The sequence below is a fragment of the Nomascus leucogenys genome, chromosome 17 (genome assembly GCF_006542625.1).
Source record: "Nomascus leucogenys isolate Asia chromosome 17, Asia_NLE_v1, whole genome shotgun sequence".
In the NCBI taxonomy this organism is placed as follows: domain Eukaryota; kingdom Metazoa; phylum Chordata; class Mammalia; order Primates; family Hylobatidae; genus Nomascus; species Nomascus leucogenys.
This window is the reverse complement of record NC_044397.1, coordinates 83,114,912-83,133,550: the sequence shown is the minus strand read 5'-3', so window position 1 is coordinate 83,133,550 and position 18,639 is coordinate 83,114,912. Positions and strand designations below refer to the sequence as shown.

Genomic DNA, 18,639 nt, shown 5'->3' with positions numbered 1-18,639 from the left:
ACCAAAAAAAAAAAAAAAATAGCTGGTGTGGTGGCGCCTGCCTATGGTCCCAGCTACTTGGGAGGCTGAGGCAGGAAGATGGCTTGAGCCCAGGAGGTTGAGGCTGCAGTGAGCTATGATGCTGCTACGACACTGCAGACTGGGCGACAGAGCAAAACTGTCTCCAAAAAATACGTAAATAAAAAAATAGAAAAATTAAAATGGAGATCACTGGACTTAGGGGAGAGACAGATTTGAGCAGCCATCCTGGACTGAGAGCTCTGAGCATGGGGCCATGGCCTGTCTCCATCACTGCAGCGTCTAAAGCACCAGCTGGCACAGGGCAGGCCACGCAGTGGGACTCACAGAAGCTTTGCTGGGAGCCGGAATGAGTGAATGCTCTGTCTTCCTTCTGGGCCATTGCTCATGCTGTCCTCTCTCCTGTTGCTCCTTTTTTCATATTCCATCCTCTTGGCTAAGACTTTCTCCACTTCGAGTCTCAGCTCTGGCACAGCTCAGAGAATGTGTAAGGAAAGAGTAAGAAAGAGATGCCCAGGCTGGGTGTGGTGGGCTCACACCTATAATCCCAGCACTTTGGGAGGCCGAGGTGGGAGGCTTGCTTGAGCCAGGAGCTCCAGACCAGCCTGAACAACATAGTGAGACCCCATCTCTAATTTAAAAAATTTTTTTTATTAATTAAAAAAAAAAGAAGCTGGGCACGGTGGCTCATGCCTGTAATCCCAGCACTTTGGGAGGCTGAACAGGGGTGGGCAGATCATTTGAGATCAGGAGTTCAAGACCAGTCTGGCCAACATGGCGAAACCCTATCTCTACTAAAAATACAAAAATTAGCTGGGCGTGGTGGCACGTGCCTTTCATCCCAGGTGGGAGAATCACTTGAACCTGGGAGGCAGAGGTTGCAGTGAACCGAGATCGTGCCACTGCAGCCCAGCCTTGGTGACAGAGCAAGATTCTATCTCAAAAAAAAAAAAAAAATGATGCCCCCGGGCACAGAGAGACATAGTTCTTATCTCCTGGTTCTTAGTCAGACTTCAGGCTTCTATAACACCAGAGCCTGGGAGGCTTATAAACAACACAACCTTGTCTCTCTGTTCTGGAGGCTGGAAGTCCAAGATGAGGTTACCAGCACTGCCAGGTTCAGCTGAGGGTGCTCTTCCAGGTTGCAGATGGCCTACTTCTCCTTGTATCCTCACACAGTGGAAAGCAGACCCGAGAGCTCTCTGAGGCCTCTGTCGTAAGGGCACTAATCCCATTCATGAGGGTGCCACCCTCAGGACCTAATCACCTCCCAAAGGCCTCCCCCCACTCTTAATACCATCATGTTGGGTGTTAAGATTTCAACATGTGGGCTTTGCAGGAGACACAGATATTGAGTCCATAACACCAAGCCAGATGGACTGGCCAGGATCTCTGTCCACTTAGGACATTTGAATGGGAATATCCTACTCCCTCCCGATTTTCCTGGCTCTCTCTCTCTTACTGGTCCTTCAAGGCTCAGCACAACTATTCTTTCCTCTGGGAAGCCTTCCCTGACCAGCAAGGTTAGATCTGGCCATTTTTCTAGGTTTTCACAGCCTCCTATCTCCCCACTATCCCAGCTCTGAGCCCTCAGCCTGTACCTCCCCTATCCCATCCTTGACCCCTCCTCCTGGGCCTTTCTGATCCTGGCCTTGACTTTTCTGCCTGTGCTTCTCGCATCTCTGCCCTGACCCCTCTGAGCTCTCACTGTCTGGTGATGTGTCTGTTTCTCCCAGTGGACTGGGAGCCACATGAGGGTAGGGCCTGGGGCTGTCTCCACCACCTTCGTATTCCCAGGATCTCCCAGCCCAAGGCCAGGCACAGAATGAGTGCCCAGTGAATGTTTATTAAATGCAGCAGTGACTCATTTCACTTGGTGAGTGCCTGGGATTCTACCAGGCCCTGTTCTATGCACTGGGGATAAAGCAGTGATCAAAGCAGACCCAAACCCTTGTCTTTGTGGAGCTGCCATTCTGATAGAGTAAGACAGATGATAAACATGGTCAATTTGTGAATTATATTTCAGAAGGCCAGATGCTATAGAAAAAAAAGGAAAGCAGGGAAGGAGGATATGGAGTAGGGAGAGGCTGCCTTTTTTTTTTTTTTTAAGACAGAGTCTCACTCTGGCACCATCTTGGCTCACTGCAGCCTCCACCTCCTGGGTTAAAGCAATTCTCCTGCCCCAGCCACCTGAGTAGCTGGGATTACAGGCGTGCCTCACCACACCCAGCTAATTTTTATATGTTTAGTAGAGACAGGGTTTCACCATGTTGACCAGGCTGGTCTCGAACTCCTGACATCAAGTGATCCACCCAACTCCGCCTTCCAAAGTACTGGGATTACAGGCGTGAGCCACTGCGCCCGGCCCAACGCTGCCATTTAAAAAGGGGTATAGGCTGGGTCCCATGAGTCATGCCTGTAATTCCAGCACTTTGGAAGGCTGAGGCAGGAGGATTGCTTGAGGCCAAGAGTTGAGATCAGCCTGGGCAACATAGCAAGACTTTATCTCTATAAAACAAAACAAAACAAAACAAACAAACCATAAAATAAAATCATAAAATAGGGCGGTCAGGGAAGGCTTGAGTCAGTGACATTTGAGCAAATACTCTTTTTCTATATTCTCCAATTTAAAACTTTTAATTAAAAAGTAGACTTTAATGTCGAAAATGCAAACTTGGGGAGGGCAGAAAGACCACACACAAGGCTGTCACTTCACACTTGGAGGGTCACACAGCAGCCGGGCAGAGGCGCTACTCACTTCCCAGACGGTAGGGCGGCTGGGCAGAGGCCCTCCTCACTTCCCAGATGGTGGGACGGCCAGGCAGAGGCGCTCCTCACTTCCCAGATGGTGCAGTGACCAGGCAGAGGGGCACCTCGCTGAGCAAATATTTTATAGGAGGTACGGGAGTGAGTCACATGCGCGTCTGCAGAAAGAACATTTCAGGCCACAGGTACTGCAAGGGGCAAGGTCTCTGATGGTGGCAGTAGCAGAAATAATGAGTCCCAATGCAGCCAGAGCAGGGGAGCAGGTGGGAGGCCCAGAGATGAGGGCTGGAGGCCAGATGGCACAGGGGCCTGACCACCTCTCTTCACCCGCTCTGCAGGTTGACAACCAGCGCTCGCGCCTGCCAGTCTCCCTGAGTGAGGGTCGCCTGCGTGTGTACCAGAGCGGACCACGGGCCGTGGTGGAGCTGGTCTTTGGGCTGGTGGTCACTTATGACTGGGACTGCCAGCTGGCACTCAGCCTGCCCGCACGCTTCCAAGACCAGGTGTGCGGGCTGTGTGGCAACTATAATGGTGACCCAGCAGACGATTTCCTCATGCCTGACGGGGCTCTGGCTCCTGACGCCGTGGAGTTCGCAAGTAGCTGGAAGCTGGATGATGGGGACTACCTGTGTGAGGACGGCTGCCAGAACAACTGTCCCGCCTGCACCCCGGGCCAGGCCCAACACTATGAGGGCGACCGACTCTGTGGCTTGCTGACCAAGCTCGATGGCCCCTTCGCTGTCTGCCATGACACCCTGGACCCCAGGCCCTTCCTGGAGCAGTGTGTATATGACCTGTGTGTGGTCGGTGGGGAACGGCTCAGCCTGTGCCGTGGCCTCAGCGCCTATGCCCAGGCCTGTCTGGAGCTTGGCATCTCGGTTGGGGACTGGAGATCACCAGCCAACTGCCGTGAGTGATGCCCTGGGTGGGGGCTGGGAGCATACAGTGAGGGGCAGGAGATCCCTAGCATCTGCTCAATATCTGAGAAGTTATTGTGGTTCAGCCTGGTGCTGGGCAATGCCAGGGGCCTAGTGATGGCCAAGACAGCCAGCTCTGTCCACAAAGAGCCTAAGGTTGGAGAGACGTTTCACTAGACATTGACAGTCTAGAAGGGTCCAGGCAGGATGGGGAGGCCCACTCGGAGGGGTTGGGGCCAGGATGGGAGAGAGACAGGCAGATGAGTCAGGGCTGGGATTGCGGGGAACACAGGCAGAGGGGTCGGGGCCAGGATGGAGGAAGTCAGTGGGGCTATGGGAAATCAGAGGAGGTTTCCGGCCCCGCCTGGGGAGCAGGGGTGGTCAGGGAGGGTTTTCTAGAAAAAGGGATGTCCAATTTGAAACCCATAAGAGGGGCTGGAAGTTGCCAAGAGAAAGAGGAGGAAGTGAGTTGCAGGCCCAGAGAACAGCATGCTCAAAGGCTTGGCAGAACGGGAATTCTTGTCTGCAGAATCCCAACACAGAGACGTGACATCTCTTGCTTTGCCTATAGCCCTCCCATGACTCCCGTTGCCCTCTAGATAAAGTCCAGGCTCTTTAGCCAGGTGTCCGTCTGCTTAATCATTCACTCATTCATTCCACAAGCATTCCTTGAACCCCTGCCTGCCCCCTGTGCATGCTAATGATATTGAAGACACAGTGAGGACCAGCATAAATCTGTTCCTGCCCTTGTGAGTGAGGCTCCTAGAGACATGTCCCAGAGGCAGAAAGGACAGGTGGGAGGGAGGAAGTGGCATCCAGGCCCAGGCCCAGAGGGAGGGGAGTAAGTACGGGGCAGACATAGAGGCCACTAGGTGTTTGTCTTGGCCAGTGCTGTGTCCCCACTGCCCAGTAAGCACCCCCCCCCAACCCCATGCCTGGCACAAAATAGGAATCAGAGAGTTCATTTATTCTCCCATTCATTTCTGCAGTATTTCCTGAGTACCTGCTGTGCACCAGGCCCTGTCCTTGGTGCTGGGGACTCAGCAGTGATTGAGACAGATCAGGTCCCCACTCCCGTAGAACTTATCTCTTAGCAGGAGGGGAGGGACACAGACAGTGAGCAGATGAACTAGGAAGTATCTTCAGAGAGGCAAAGAAACCACTTCATTCAATGACAGTGACTGTGAGGCTCGTGAAGAGGGTGATCAGGGAAGGCCTTTCTGGGCAGGTAACATTGGAGCTGAGACCAGGGTCAGGCAATGGAGTCAGCTAAGTACTAACTAACAGTGATGTCCACAGAATGTTTCCCCATAGATCAACTCATTTAATCCCCACAACAACCCTGTGAGGTCTCGACTACATTACCCCATCTTACTGATGGGGAAACTGAGGCACGGGGAGATTGGAGTCGGTGGCCGAGAAGAAGAGATCTGGGATTTGAACCCAGGCCACCTGGGCCCCAGTGGGCTTTCTGCGGAAAGGGAAGGCAGAGGGAACAGCCAATGCAAAGGCCCTGAGGTAGGAGCGTGAGGACCCAGGAGGAGGAGGCAGCTGGGGCTGGGGCACAGTGAGCCCGAGGGAGAGGGAGAAGAGGTGAGGGCTGAGAGGTGAGAGGAACAGATGGTACAGGGCCTCCTGGGGCATGGGGAGGACTCTGGCATTTACCCTGAGTGAGAGGAAGCCACAGGAGTGCTCTGAGATGGGGAGGGACCTGATCTGACCCAGACGTTCCCAGATTCCTCGGGCTGGTGTGAGGAACAGGCTGTGGGGGCAGGAGGGAGCCCAGGCAGGAGGCTGCTGCAGTGGATAGGACCAGAGGCAGATTCTGTAACTGGGTGGATTTTTGTGTGTGTGTGAGACAAAGTCTTGCTCTGCGCCCAGGCTGGAGTGCAGTGGTGCCCTCTCCGCTCACTGCAACCTCTGCCTTCCGGGTTCAAGCAGTTCTCCTGCCTCAGCCTCCTGAGTAGCTCGGATTACAGGCCTGCACCACCACTCCGGGCCAATCTGGGTAGATTTTGAATATGGAGCTCACAGGACTTGCTGACAGATTGGTTGTCCAGTGAGCGTTAGGGGGTTGGCGGGGTGGAGATTAACTGCATCGCTGGGGTGTGGCGCAGGAGCACCCAGAAGGATGGCAGTGCCATTATCTGAGATGGCGAGCTCTGAGAGAGAAGCAGGGTTTGGGGAGGGAATTCCTGGGCGTTGTCCCCGACAGGGCGCCCTTTGACAGCTCCTGCTATGCGGGCCTGATCCACCCTCTCTGATCTCCCCGCAGCCCTGTCCTGCCCAGCCAACAGCCGCTATGAGCTCTGCGGCCCTGCTTGCCCGGCCTCCTGCAACGGGGCTGCGGCGCCGTCCAACTGCTCCGGGCGCCCCTGCGTGGAGGGCTGCGTGTGCCTCCCAGGCTTCGTGGCCAGCGGCGGCGCCTGCGTGCCGGCCTCGTCGTGCGGCTGCACCTTCCAGGGTCTCCAGCTCGCTCCGGGCCAGGAGGTGTGGGCGGACGAGTTGTGCCAAACCCGCTGCACCTGCAACGGCGCCACCCATCAGGTGACCTGCCGCGACACGCAGGGCTGCCCGGCGGGTGAGCGCTGCAGCGTCCAGAACGGCCTCCTAGGCTGCTACCCCGATCGCTTCGGGACCTGCCAGGGGTCCGGGGACCCACACTATGTGAGCTTGGACGGCCGGCGCTTCGACTTCATGGGCACCTGCACGTACCTGCTGGTCGGCTCATGCGGCCAGAACGCAGCGCTGCCCGCCTTCCGGGTGCTGGTGGAAAACGAGCATCGGGGCAGCCAGACTGTGAGCTACACGCGCGCCGTGCGGGTGGAGGCCCGCGGGGTGAAGGTGGCCGTGCGCCGGGAGTACCCCGGGCAAGTTCTGGTGAGCGATGTGGCGCCCAGGGCTGGGTGACGGGGCAGGAAATACCCTCTGAAGACTTGGAATTCTGGGTGGGCCTGGGGGTGGGGGAGGCCTGTTAGAAGATTTTATTTTTTTCGTTTTCCTTTTTCCTTTTTGTGGAGAACGGAGTCGCACTAAGTTGCCCAGGCCGGTCTCCAGCTCCTGGGCTCAAGTGACCCTCCCGCCTCAGCTTCCCGAAGTGCTAGGAAGTGAGCTATGATCGTGCCACTCCACTCTGGCCTGGGTGACAGAGTGAGACCCGCGTCTCTATTTTAAAAAGGAAGCTAGTGGCTGGGCGCCGTGGCTCATGCCTGTAATCCCAGCATTTTGGGAGGCCGAGGTGGGTAGATCATCTGAGGTTTGAGACCATCCTGGCCAACATGGTGAAACCCCCTCTCTACTAAAAATAGAAAAAAAAATTAGCCAGGTGCAGTGGCTCACACCTGTAATCCCAGCTACTAGGGAGGCTGAGGGAGAATCGCTTGAACCCAGGAGGCAGAGGTTGTAGTGAGCCAAGACTGCGCCGCTGCACTCCAGCCTGGGCAACAGAGTGAGACCCTGTCAAAAAAAAAAAAAAAAGGAAGCTAGTATGGTTGCAGCAGCTTGAGTGAGAGGGACAGTGAGAAGAGGTGAGGCGAGGGAGGTAGTGGGGAGATGGACAGATCATGTAGGTTTTGAAGGCCGTGGGTGAGGCATTTGGATTTAAGCTGGTGCTTTAGGAATGAAGACGGGTGAATGGTGAGCCAGGCAGAGGGAACAGCAAGCGCAAAGGCCTTGAGGTGGGACTGAGCGTACTATGTCCAAGAGAATAGCAAGGAGGTCAGGGTAGCTGGAGGTGAGTGAATTGAAGGGTGGGCCACAGAGCTGTGAATACCCTGACCAGGTGGCCCTCTTGCATCTCCACCCAGGTGGATGACGTCCTTCAGTACCTGCCCTTCCAAGCAGCAGATGGGCAGGTGCAGGTGTTCCGCCAGGGCAGGGACGCCGTCGTGCGCACGGACTTTGGCCTGACCGTCACCTATGACTGGAATGCACGAGTGACTGCCAAGGTGCCCAGCAGCTATGCTGAGGCCCTGTGTGGACTCTGTGGGAACTTCAATGGGGACCCAGCTGACGACCTGGCTCTGCGGGGCGGGGGTCAAGCTGCCAATGCACTGGCCTTTGGGAACAGCTGGCAAGAAGAGACGAGGCCCGGCTGTGGAGCAACTGAACCGGGTGACTGTCCCAAGCTGGACTCCCTGGTGGCCCAGCAGCTGCAGAGCAAGAATGAGTGTGGAATCCTTGCCGACCCCAAGGGGCCCTTCCGGGAGTGCCACAGCAAGCTGGACCCCCAGGGTGCCATGCGCGACTGTGTCTATGACCGCTGCCTGCTGCCAGGCCAGTCTGGGCCACTGTGTGACGCACTGGCCACCTACGCTGCTGCATGCCAGGCTGCTGGAGCCACAGTGCACCCCTGGAGGAGTAAAGAACTTTGCCGTGAGTACCGGAAGTGGCAACTGGGGGACTCAGCCTTATATATATATATTCCGTTAATGTATACATATCATTAATTCATTTAATCCTTATAATAGCCCTATGAGGTAGGGATTGTGGTTATACCCATTTATCAGATGAAGAAATTGAGGTTCAGAAAGGTTCAGTTACACACCTGGGATCATGACAGCTAGAAAATCACAGATGGTGGGCATGCAGTTGGTATTTTTTTTTTTTAGATGGAGTCTTGCTCTGTCACCAGGCTGGAGTGCAGTGGTGCGATCTCGGCTCACTGCAACCTCTGACTCTCCGGTTCAAGCTGTTCTCCTGCCTCAGCCTCCAGAGTAGCTGGGATTACAGGCATGTGCCACCACGCCCAGCTAAGTTTTGTATTTTTAGTAGAGATGGGGTTTCACCACGTTGGCCAAGATGGTCTCGATTTCCTGACCACGTGATCCGCCCACCTCAGCCTCCCAAAGTGCTGGATTACAGGCATGAGCCACCGTGCCCAGCGGCAGTTGGTATTTGTAAAATGACTGAGTACACCTGGTGGCCCAGGGTCTGATTCCCACGTAAGAGCTGTCATTGAGATATGAGCAACAGTATTGTCATTAGGAGTCTCATCCCCTCTCTGGTTCTTTTTGGTCCCCATCGATCCTACCTCACTTATTTACATCTGCCTGACCCCTTGGGCAGTCAGTTTGAGAGCCTTGTTTCAGAGGTGGGTGCATGAATGGTTTTCCAACACCTTTGCTTGCCTATGAAAGAAGTTTGAAGAGCCATGCATCCTCTCACCTGATTTTTTTTTAAGATGGGGTCTTGCTCTGTTGCCTAGGCTGGAGTGCAATGGTGCAATCATAGCTTACTGCAGCCTGAAACTCCTGGGCTCAAGTGATTCTCCTGCCTCAGCCTCCTGAGTAGCTGAAACGGCAGGCTTGCACCACCATCCCCAGCTAATTTTTAAAATATTTTTTTAGAGACAGAGTTTTGATATTTTGTCCAGGCTGGTCTTGAGCTCCTGGGCTCAAGCAATCCTCCTGCCTCGGCCTCTCAAAATACTAGGATTACAGGTGGAGCCATCATACCAGTTTCCTCTCACCTGATTTTTAATTTTAAAAATTTATTATTGAAATATAATACAGATATTTAAAAATATGTACCTATCATAAGCTAACAGCTTGATCAGTTTTCACCAAGAGAACAAATCTGTGTGAACTGTCCCAAATTCAAGAAAAAAAAAAAAATCCAGGTTCCCAACCCCAAGAGGTAACCACTATTCTGACTTCTAAAGTTTTTGAATTTTGGAATTAATAGAAGCATTCATGTCTAGTTTTTCACCTGAAATAATCATAAAACGTATAATTTCTAACAAATGGCAACTTCTGACTTTTAAGAACCTTTCTTTTTTTTTTTGAGATGGAGTCTCACTCTGTCACCCAGGCTGGAGTGCAGTGGCACAATCTCAGCTCACTGCAACCTCCTCCTCCTGGGTTCAAATTCTGCCTCAGCCTCCCAAGTAGCTGGGACTACAGACGCCCGCCACCATGCTTGGCTAATTTTTTTGGTATTTTTAGTAGAGACGGGGTTTCACCATGTTGGCCAGGCTGGTTTCGAACTCCTGACCTCAAGTGATCCACCCAGCTCGGTCTCCCAAAGTGTTAGAATTACAGGCGTGAGCCACTGCACATGGCCTTAGGAACCTTTTTATTAGGGAAAATTTTAAACATACCCAAAGTAAACTAGGATAGTGAGCCAGCATATATTCATCATTTAGTTTCCACAATTATCAACATAATATTGATATTTCAAAATGAAACTATTACTTGACTTATGCTCCTCTTTTAAATGTATTCAACAGATACATAGCACATAGTGGTACACATCATTGTCCACTGAAAAATACAGGATAAATACATCATTCCTTTTTCTCCTTCAACTTACATTCATTCATTCAACAAATATTCAAAACATTCAAAAATACCTTCTGTATTCCAGGCAGTATTCTAAACACTCCAGACACAATGGGGGAGAGAATAAGAAAACAAATCCTTGCCTTTCTGAACTGATTTTCTAATGGTTTTTAGTTCTAGAATTTAACCTAATGTAACACACTTGAATGCATGGAAGTCTTTTGTTAAAATCACTGTATCACTTGGCTTTTGCTGCATAACCAACAACCCAAGGCTTAGTGGCTGAGTGCATTAAAACAAGAGTTTATTTTCATTCATTTATTTATTTATTGACATGGAGTCTCACTCTGTTGCCCAGGCTGGAGTGCAATGGCGTGATCTCGGCTCATTGCAACCTCCGCCTCCTGGGTTCAAGTGATTCTTCTGTCTCAGCTTCCCAAGTAGCTGGAATTACAGGCATGTGCCACTATGCCCAGCTAATTTTTTGTATTTTTAGAAGAGATGGGGGTTTCACCATGTTAGCCAGGCTGGTCTCGAACTCCTGACTTCAGGTGATCTGCCCGCCTCAGCCTCCCAAAGTGCTGGGATTACAGGCGTGAGCCACCACTCCCGGCCAAGTATTTATTCTTTCTCTTGATTCTGGGGGCTGCTGAGCTGTTCTCCCAGCCTGGGCCAGCTTGGTTGATCTCTGCAGTCTGTTGGAGGCTCAGCCGAGGCCGGGTAATCTAGGGTGATTTTACACACCTGGCAGTTGTCAAGCTGGTTGGTTTGGGGGGCCCTCAGCTGGGACTTCTTGTCTCTGCTCCACTTGGCCTCATCTTCCAGCAGGTGAGCCGAGGCTTCTTCCCAAGGTGCTCTCAAGATTCCTAAGAGCACACAAGCCCCAGTGTGCAAGCACTTTCCAAGGCTGTACTTGGTATCATGGTTGCCAATGTCCCATTGGCCAAAGCAAGCGCCATGGTCATGCCCAGAGTCAAGACGTGACCATTGGCAGCCTGTGTCACGGTCCCCATCACACTTCTCTGCCACAAACATACACATATATGACTAAGATTTCAGAATTTTTATAATCCTAGCTACTCAGGATGCTGAGGTGGGAGGATCCCTAGAGGCTAGGAGTTAGAGACCAGGCTGGGCAACATAGTAAGAGCCTGTTTCTGAAAAACAGTGCAGGCTGGGTGCTGTGGCTCACACCTGTAATCCCAGCACTTTGGGAGGCCGAGGTGGGCAGATCATCTGAGGCCAGGAGTTTGAGACCAGCCTGGCCAACATGGTGAAACCCCGTCACTACTAAAAATACTAAAAATTAGCTGGGTGTGGTGGCAGGTGCCTGTAATCCCAGCTACTCGGGAGGCTGAGGCAGAAGAATCGCTTGAACCCAGGAGGCAGAGGTTGCAGCGAGCCGAGATCAAGCTACTGCACTCCAGCCTGGGCAACAGAGCGAGACTCTGTCTCAAAAAATAAAATAAAATAAATAAAATAAAATAAAATAAAATAAAAAAGTGCAGGCTCCACCCATCCCAAATCTTAACATGTGGCGTGTTGCCCTGGGGTGTGAAACCTCCCAGGACAAAACAGCCTTCTTATAAAAGATATAAGAAGTTTTAGAAATTCCTGAAACTCTAAGACTCTAAGTGGTTTTTTTAATGGAGTAAGATATCACTGCAAGTATTGTTTGTGCACAATTGATAAAAATATTAAACAGAAGTAAATTGTAATGGCCATTGTAATGGCATCGCTCAGCGAGCTTACCCCCACCCAGTATTTCACATATATTGTTAGAATGAGACATCATCATCAATCTATCAGCATCAATTCTAATCCTTTTATTTTTGTAGATATGATATTTATTTATTTTTGAGATAAGGTATTATCCTGTCACCAAGGCTGGAGTCCAGTGGTGTGATCACAACTTCCTGTAGCCTCAATCTTTGGGCTCAAGTAGTCCTCCTATGTCAGCCTCCTGAGTAGCTGGGACTACAGGTGCACACTACCATGCCTGGCTAATTTTTTATTTTTTGTAGACACAAGATCTCACTATGTTGTCCAGGCTGGTCTCAAACTCCTGGGCTCAAGCCATCCTCCTGCCTTGGCCTCCAAAAGTGCTGAGATTACAGACTTGAGCCACAGCTCCTGGCTTACATGATATTAATAAGTGGGTGGGAGTGGACGGAGTGCAGGTGGAGTAACATCACTCCATGCTCTGAACCCCTTCTGAGTCATAGGGAAGGCACACAGTGAGACACCACAAATTTATTTTTTATTATCTGTGAGCAGCCAATTCTATTAGGCCCTCCTTTTGATTTATTACTGAATAATCATTCAGCATTCATTGTGTTCATAGCGATAGCAATATTTGAAATTGTCCGTTTATGTCCTCAGAGGTTTCACACCCCAGGGCAGTGTGCCATGTGTTAAGATTCAGGATGGGGCCGGCTGTGGTCGCTCATGCCTGTAATCCCAGCACTTTGGGAGGCTGAGACGGGCAGATCACTTGAGATGAGGAGTTCGAGACCAGCCTGGCCAATATGGCAAAACCCTGTCTCCACAAAAAATACAAAAGTTAGCTAGGCCTGGTGGTGAGCGCCTATAATCCCAGCTACTTGGGAGGCTGAGGCAGAAGAATCTTTGCTTAAACCTGGGAGGCAGAGATTGCAGTGAGCCGAGATCACACCACTGCACTCCAGACTTGCCCACAGATAGAGACTCTGTCTCACAAAAAAAAAAAAAGATTCAGGATGGGTGGGGGACTGCACTGTTCTCTTCTGTAAAGTGGAGGAAGCATGCTTGTGAAGGGGACAGGTGGACAATGGGAAGTGGGAATGCTCCTCTAACAGAGCATTCTTGGGCTGTCCTTTTAGGGAGGACACGTATAATTCCAGCTAGCAGTTGTGTGACACGCATCCCACTGGGCAGGTCCTGTTCTAAGGGTTTCTCATTGAATCCTCACAACCACCCCGTGAGGCGGAATTGCTCTTATTCCTATTTTACAAGACGAGGAAACTGAACCACAGGGATGTTAAGGAACTAGCCTGAGGTCACACTGCCGGTGGGGTGATTGGAACAGGCTGGCTTCTGATTTTGTGCTGTTAATTATCAGACTCTGTGGCCTCTGTGGAAATTGAGAATCTCTTGTTTCCTTAAAACTACTCTTTTCTTTGTACCCCCTGGAAGTTCTAGAAGACTGGATCATGAGGTCTTAGATATGCAGATGGAGGCCTGACCCAGCTTGAACAATTATTGGTATTTTGCCATTCTTAGTTCCTCTACCTCTCACTCCACCCCCTCTTTTTTGGTAGAATATTTTAGATCAAATTCTAGGCAGATGAGTTCTCCTCTAACTACTTCAGTAAACGTCTGCTATTCAGCAACAAAAAAGGACTTTTAAGGCACAGGACTTTGCTTTTCATGCCTGTAATCCCAGCACTTTGGGAGGCCTAGGTGGAAGGATCGCTGGAGGCCAGGAGTTCAAGACCAGCCTGGGCAACATAGCAAAACCCAGTCTCTACAAAAATAAAAATAAAGAATAAGCCAGGCATGGTGACTAGTGCCTATCATTTCAGCTACTCAGGAGGCTAAGGTGGGAGAATATCTTCAGCCCAGGAGGTGGAGGTGGCAGTGAGCCGAGACTGTGCCACTGCACTCCAGTGAGGCCCTGTCTCTAAAAAAAAAAAAAGGAAGAAAGAAAGAAAGAAATATGGGGCCGGGCGCGGTGGCTCACGCCTGTAATCCCAGCACTTTGGGAGGCCGAGGCGGGCGGATCACGAGGTCAGGAGATCGAGACCATGGCGAAACCCCGTCTCTACTAAAAATACAAAAAATTAGCCAGGCGCAGTGGCGGGCGCCTGTAGTCCCAGCTACTCCGGAGGCTGAGGCAGGAGAATGGCGTGAACCCGGGAGACAGAGCTTGCAGTGAGCCGAGATCGCGCCACTGCACTCCAGCCTGGGTGACAGAGCAAGACTCCGTCTCAAAAAAAAAAAAAAAAATAAAAAAAAATAAAAAAAAATAAAAAAAAAAGAAATATGAGGGCATGTGGTAATTATCAGTAACAAAAATATTCCCTAACACCATGTAAAGCCCAATCTGGGTTCAAATTTTCCCAATTGTCTAAAAAAAAAAAAAAAAAGGTTTTTTTCTATTTTGTTTGGCTCAGAACCAAACCAAATACACATACTCCACTGGATTGATCTACCTCTTTGCTTTTACGCTGTCAGAATTTCCTTCCTTTGTTCCTCCCAACATAGTGTTATGAAAATTGTCAAATATACAAAAAAGTTGAAAGAATTTTACAGTGAAGACCCATAAACCTACCACCTGGACTCTACACTCTAATTCTTTTTCTTTTCTTTTTTCTTTCTTTCTTTCTTTTTTTTCTTTTTTGAGATGGAGTCTCACTCTGTCGCCTAATCTGGAGTGCAGTGGCGCGATCTCAGCTCACTGCAACCTCCGCCTCCCGGGTTCAGGCCATTCTCCCACCTCAGCCTCCCACGTAGCTGGGATTACAGATGTGTGCCATCATGCCCAGCTAATTTTTGTATTTTTAGTAGAAACGGGTTTTACCATGTTGGCCAGGCTGATCTCGAACTCCTGACCTCAAGTGATCCTCCCACCTCGGCTTCCAAAAATGCTGGGGTTACAGGTGTGAGCCACCGCGCCCGGCCTCTACACTCTAATTCTAATTCACTCATTTGCCTTATCACATAGCTATCCCTCCATCCAGCTCTTCCTTTTGTTTATGTCACTTATTTACTGGGAAAGATAGGTTATTTATCCTGCAGAATTTCATACTTTCAGGATCTGGCTAGTTGCTATTTTGGAGTGTTATTGAACTTGTCCCTATGTCCCCATGATTCTCCTGTAAGCTGGATGTTAGCTTCAGAACAGCACCACCCAGCAGAACTTCAATGATGACAGCTCCATATTTGAGCTGTTCGAATACATACCGGGTCGCCACAGGTCACATATGGCTGCTGAGCACTTGCAATGAGGCTGTTGTGACTGAGGAGCTAAATCTTCAATTTTGTTTCATTTTAATTAACTTACATCTAAATGGTCACAAGTGGCTAGTGGCTACTGTATTTGACAGCACAGATAGAGATTTAATGTGGTTTAGTTTTAGTCACTTAGATTTGCTATTTATGGAGTGACTGGAGTTTGGGGAGGGGAGCAGGGAGGTTTTTTTTTTTCTTTATAACACTGGCTAAATATTTTAATTTAATTACTGCTGTAGAAGGAAGAAGCTAAAAGTATTGCATTCACAAATACTGCACAGATTATACAAACACACACAAATATATGCATATGCATGTTTAAAATATATGCCACATATCAACACCATGTATCCAACTTGAATAAGGTCATTAAAGACATAATAGAAGGCCGGGTGTGGTGGCTCATTCCTGTAATCCCAGCACTTCGGGAGGCTGAGGCAGGTGGAATGCTTGAGCCCAGGAGGTTGAGGCCAGTCTGGGCAACATAGCGTGACCGCATCTCTATAAAAAATTTGAAAAGTTAGCCAGGCATGATGGTGCATGCCTATAGTCCCAGCTACTCAGGAGGCTGAAGTGGGAGGATTGCTTGAGCCCAGGAGGTCAAAGCTGCAGTGAGCCGTGATAGTAAGCACCACTGTGCTCCAGCCTGAATAACAGAGCAACCCCTATCTCAAAAAAAAAAAAAAAAGCATAATAGATAACTCCAAACCACAGTTAAATTGGGAAAGAATCTTAATTATCAGGATCAGATTAACTGCGATGTAATGTGTTCCCCAAGCTCCCTGCAATGGGACCGCTTGTGTATGAGTGTCTTAGAGCATCTGTGTGTGCATACGAATGTGTTGGGGGACCGCTTGTGTGTGAGTGTGTTTGAGCATGTGTGTGCCTACGAATGTGTTGGGGGACTGCTTGTGTGTGAGTGTCTCGAACTCCTGACCTGGGAGCAGGAATTCTTGATCTTGATGTCTCCTCTCCCTGCAGCACTGAGCTGCCCACCCCACAGCCACTATGAGGCGTGTTCCTACGGCTGCCCGCTGTCCTGTGGAGACCTCCCAGTGCCCGGGGGCTGTGGCTCAGAATGCCATGAGGGCTGTGTGTGCGATGAGGGCTTTGCGCTCAGTGGTGAGTCCTGCCTGCCCCTGGCCTCCTGTGGCTGCATACACCAGGGCACCTACCACCCACCAGGCCAGACCTTCTACCCTGGCCCCGGGTGTGATTCCCTTTGCCACTGCCAGGAGGGCGGCCTGGTGTCCTGTGAGTCCTCCAGCTGTGGCCCGCACGAGGCCTGCCAGCCATCCGGTGGCAGCTTGGGCTGCGTGGCTGTGGGCTCTACCACCTGCCAGGCGTCGGGAGATCCTCACTACACCACCTTTGATGGCCGCCGCTTCGACTTCATGGGCACCTGCGTGTATGTGCTGGCTCAGACCTGCGGCACCCGGCCTGGCCTGCATCCGTTTGCCGTCCTGCAGGAGAACGTGGCCTGGGGTAATGGGCGAGTCAGTGTGACCAGGGTGATCACGGTCCAGGTGGCAAACTTCACCCTGCGGCTGGAGCAGAGACAGTGGAAGGTCACGGTGAGAGCAGATGGGGAGCAGGGGGCGAGGGGCCTGTGGGTGGGTGGGACACAGGCAGCGCTCAGCCCAGGAGTTGGGGGCACAGAGATGAGAGTGCATGTGCGAGGCCTGGGGTCCCTGAGGACAGAAGATGCCAATCAGAACCCAGAGTGGGAAGCCATTGAGGGAGGTGTCATCAGGGACTTGGGGGCTGCTCCCCCTACTCTGTCCCTCAGTCTCCACCCTCTCTTCACCTCCACGCATTGACTTTTCTTTTTTTCTTTTTCCTTTTTTTCTTTTCTTTTTTTTTTGAGATGGAGTATCGCTCTGTCACCCAGGCTGCAATGCAGTGGTGCAATCTGCGCTCACTACAACCTCCGCCTCCTGGGTTCAATGGATTCTCCTGCCTCAGCCTCCCAAGTAGCTGGGATTACAGGCGCCCACCACAACACCTGGCTAATTTTTGTATTTAGTAGAGACAGGGTTTCGCCATGTTGGCCAGGCTGGTCTTGAACGCCTGACCTTGTGATCCACCCGCCTCTGCCTCCCAAAGCGCCAGAATTACAGGCGTGAGCCACTGCGCCTGGCCGCATTGACTTTTCTCTCCAAATCTCTCCCACTCTCTCTTCCCTCCCACTCCATCCTCTCCTCACCTCAATCCTGGATTCTGCCCTACCCACCTCCCTAGTCTGCCACGCATTGGCAGGACGCGGTGCCATCAGAGGTTGGGAAAGATCAAGTCTGGAGAAGCTTCATAGACAGAGGACAATCTGTGGGTGACACTATCACCCCCTTAACTACAACAACAGCAGCTATAGTTACTATACAGCTGACTGCACACCTTTCGGCTGCCAGGCACTTCATGTCCATGGTGTCTGTATCCTTGCAACAGGAGCTGCAGGCACTATGACTTTATTTTTCAGAGTGGGATGGCCCATCACTCGCCCATAGTCCCCCAGCAAAGGTGGAGCTTGAACCCCATGCTGCTCTGCAGAGCTTTTCTTACCGAGAAGATTTAGTCTCATGTGGAGATTGGCATCTCAGTTACAGTGGAGGGGTTCCCCGGAGATCCCACTGAAACACAGACACGCAGCTGTTTTTCTAGTAGCAGTATTGGCGAAGGTGCTGATCAATTACTGACTTAATCTGGTGAACTGGACAGGCGTGACTTTTTTTTTTTGAGACAGAGTCTCACTTTGTCACCCAGGCTAGAGTGCAGTGGCGTGATCTCGACTCACTGCATCCTCTGTCTCCCGGATTCAACTGATTCTCCTGCCTCAGCTACAAGCACCCGCCACCATGTCCAGTTACTTGATTGTATTTTTAGTAGAGACGGGGGTTTCACCATGTTGGCCAGGATGGTCTCAATCTCCTGATCTCGGGATCCACCCGCTTTGGCCTCCCAAAGTGCTGGGATTACAGGCGTGACCCACTACACCTGGCCAATTTTTTTTTGTATAGAGAGGGGTCTTGCTATGTTGCCCAGGCTGGTCTCAAACTCCTGGGCTCAAGAGACCCTTCCACCTTGGCCTCCCAAAGTGCTGGAATTACAGTTGTGAACCACTGCTCCTGACCAATTTTTTTTTATTTTTTTACTTTGTCAGGATCTCCATATGTTGCTCAGGCTGACCTTGAACTCCTGGGCTCAAGTGATCTTCCCACCTTAGCCTCTCAAAGTGCTGGGATTATAGATATAAGCCACTGTGCCCAGCCCAGGGGTGGATTTAAGAGGCTTTGTTGGTGCCTAGTAAACCTTAAACTGAAACCACTGGTCCTCAGCTCATAGGTTTGATTTCATTTCTCCAAGAATTTAGCCTAACTTTCCACCCACTGATGTTTTAAAGCAAAAACCTGTGGTGCCCATTTACTCTTCAAAAGAAAAGCCTCCACTCATAGCTGCTAGTAACAGCAAATGCTCCTGAAGCATGCATGCTATGCCAGCCACGTTTCTCAGCACTTTACAGATACTAATTTATCTGATCCTGACAACAGTTCCGTGGGGCAAATGCCTTATTCCCACCTGATAGATGAGGAAACAGAAACAGGGAGAGGTGACTCACTTGCCCAAGGTCACAAAGAGGGTAAGGGGGAAACTGAACTTGGGCAAATGGC

General features: G+C 50.8%; 1 protein-coding gene across 1 annotated transcript in view; it reads left to right on the top strand.

Annotated features, from left to right (window-relative positions):
• Positions 1-18,639, top strand: part of FCGBP (Fc fragment of IgG binding protein) — a 73,868-nt gene that overhangs the window by 14,864 nt on the left and 40,365 nt on the right. Inside the window, exons 5-8 of the mRNA XM_030796665.1 lie at positions 3,123-3,693; positions 5,977-6,581; positions 7,508-8,075; positions 15,956-16,548. Coding sequence (XP_030652525.1) covers positions 3,123-3,693; positions 5,977-6,581; positions 7,508-8,075; positions 15,956-16,548 — 2,337 coding nt within the window. The remainder of the gene's footprint in view (positions 1-3,122; positions 3,694-5,976; positions 6,582-7,507; positions 8,076-15,955; positions 16,549-18,639) is intronic.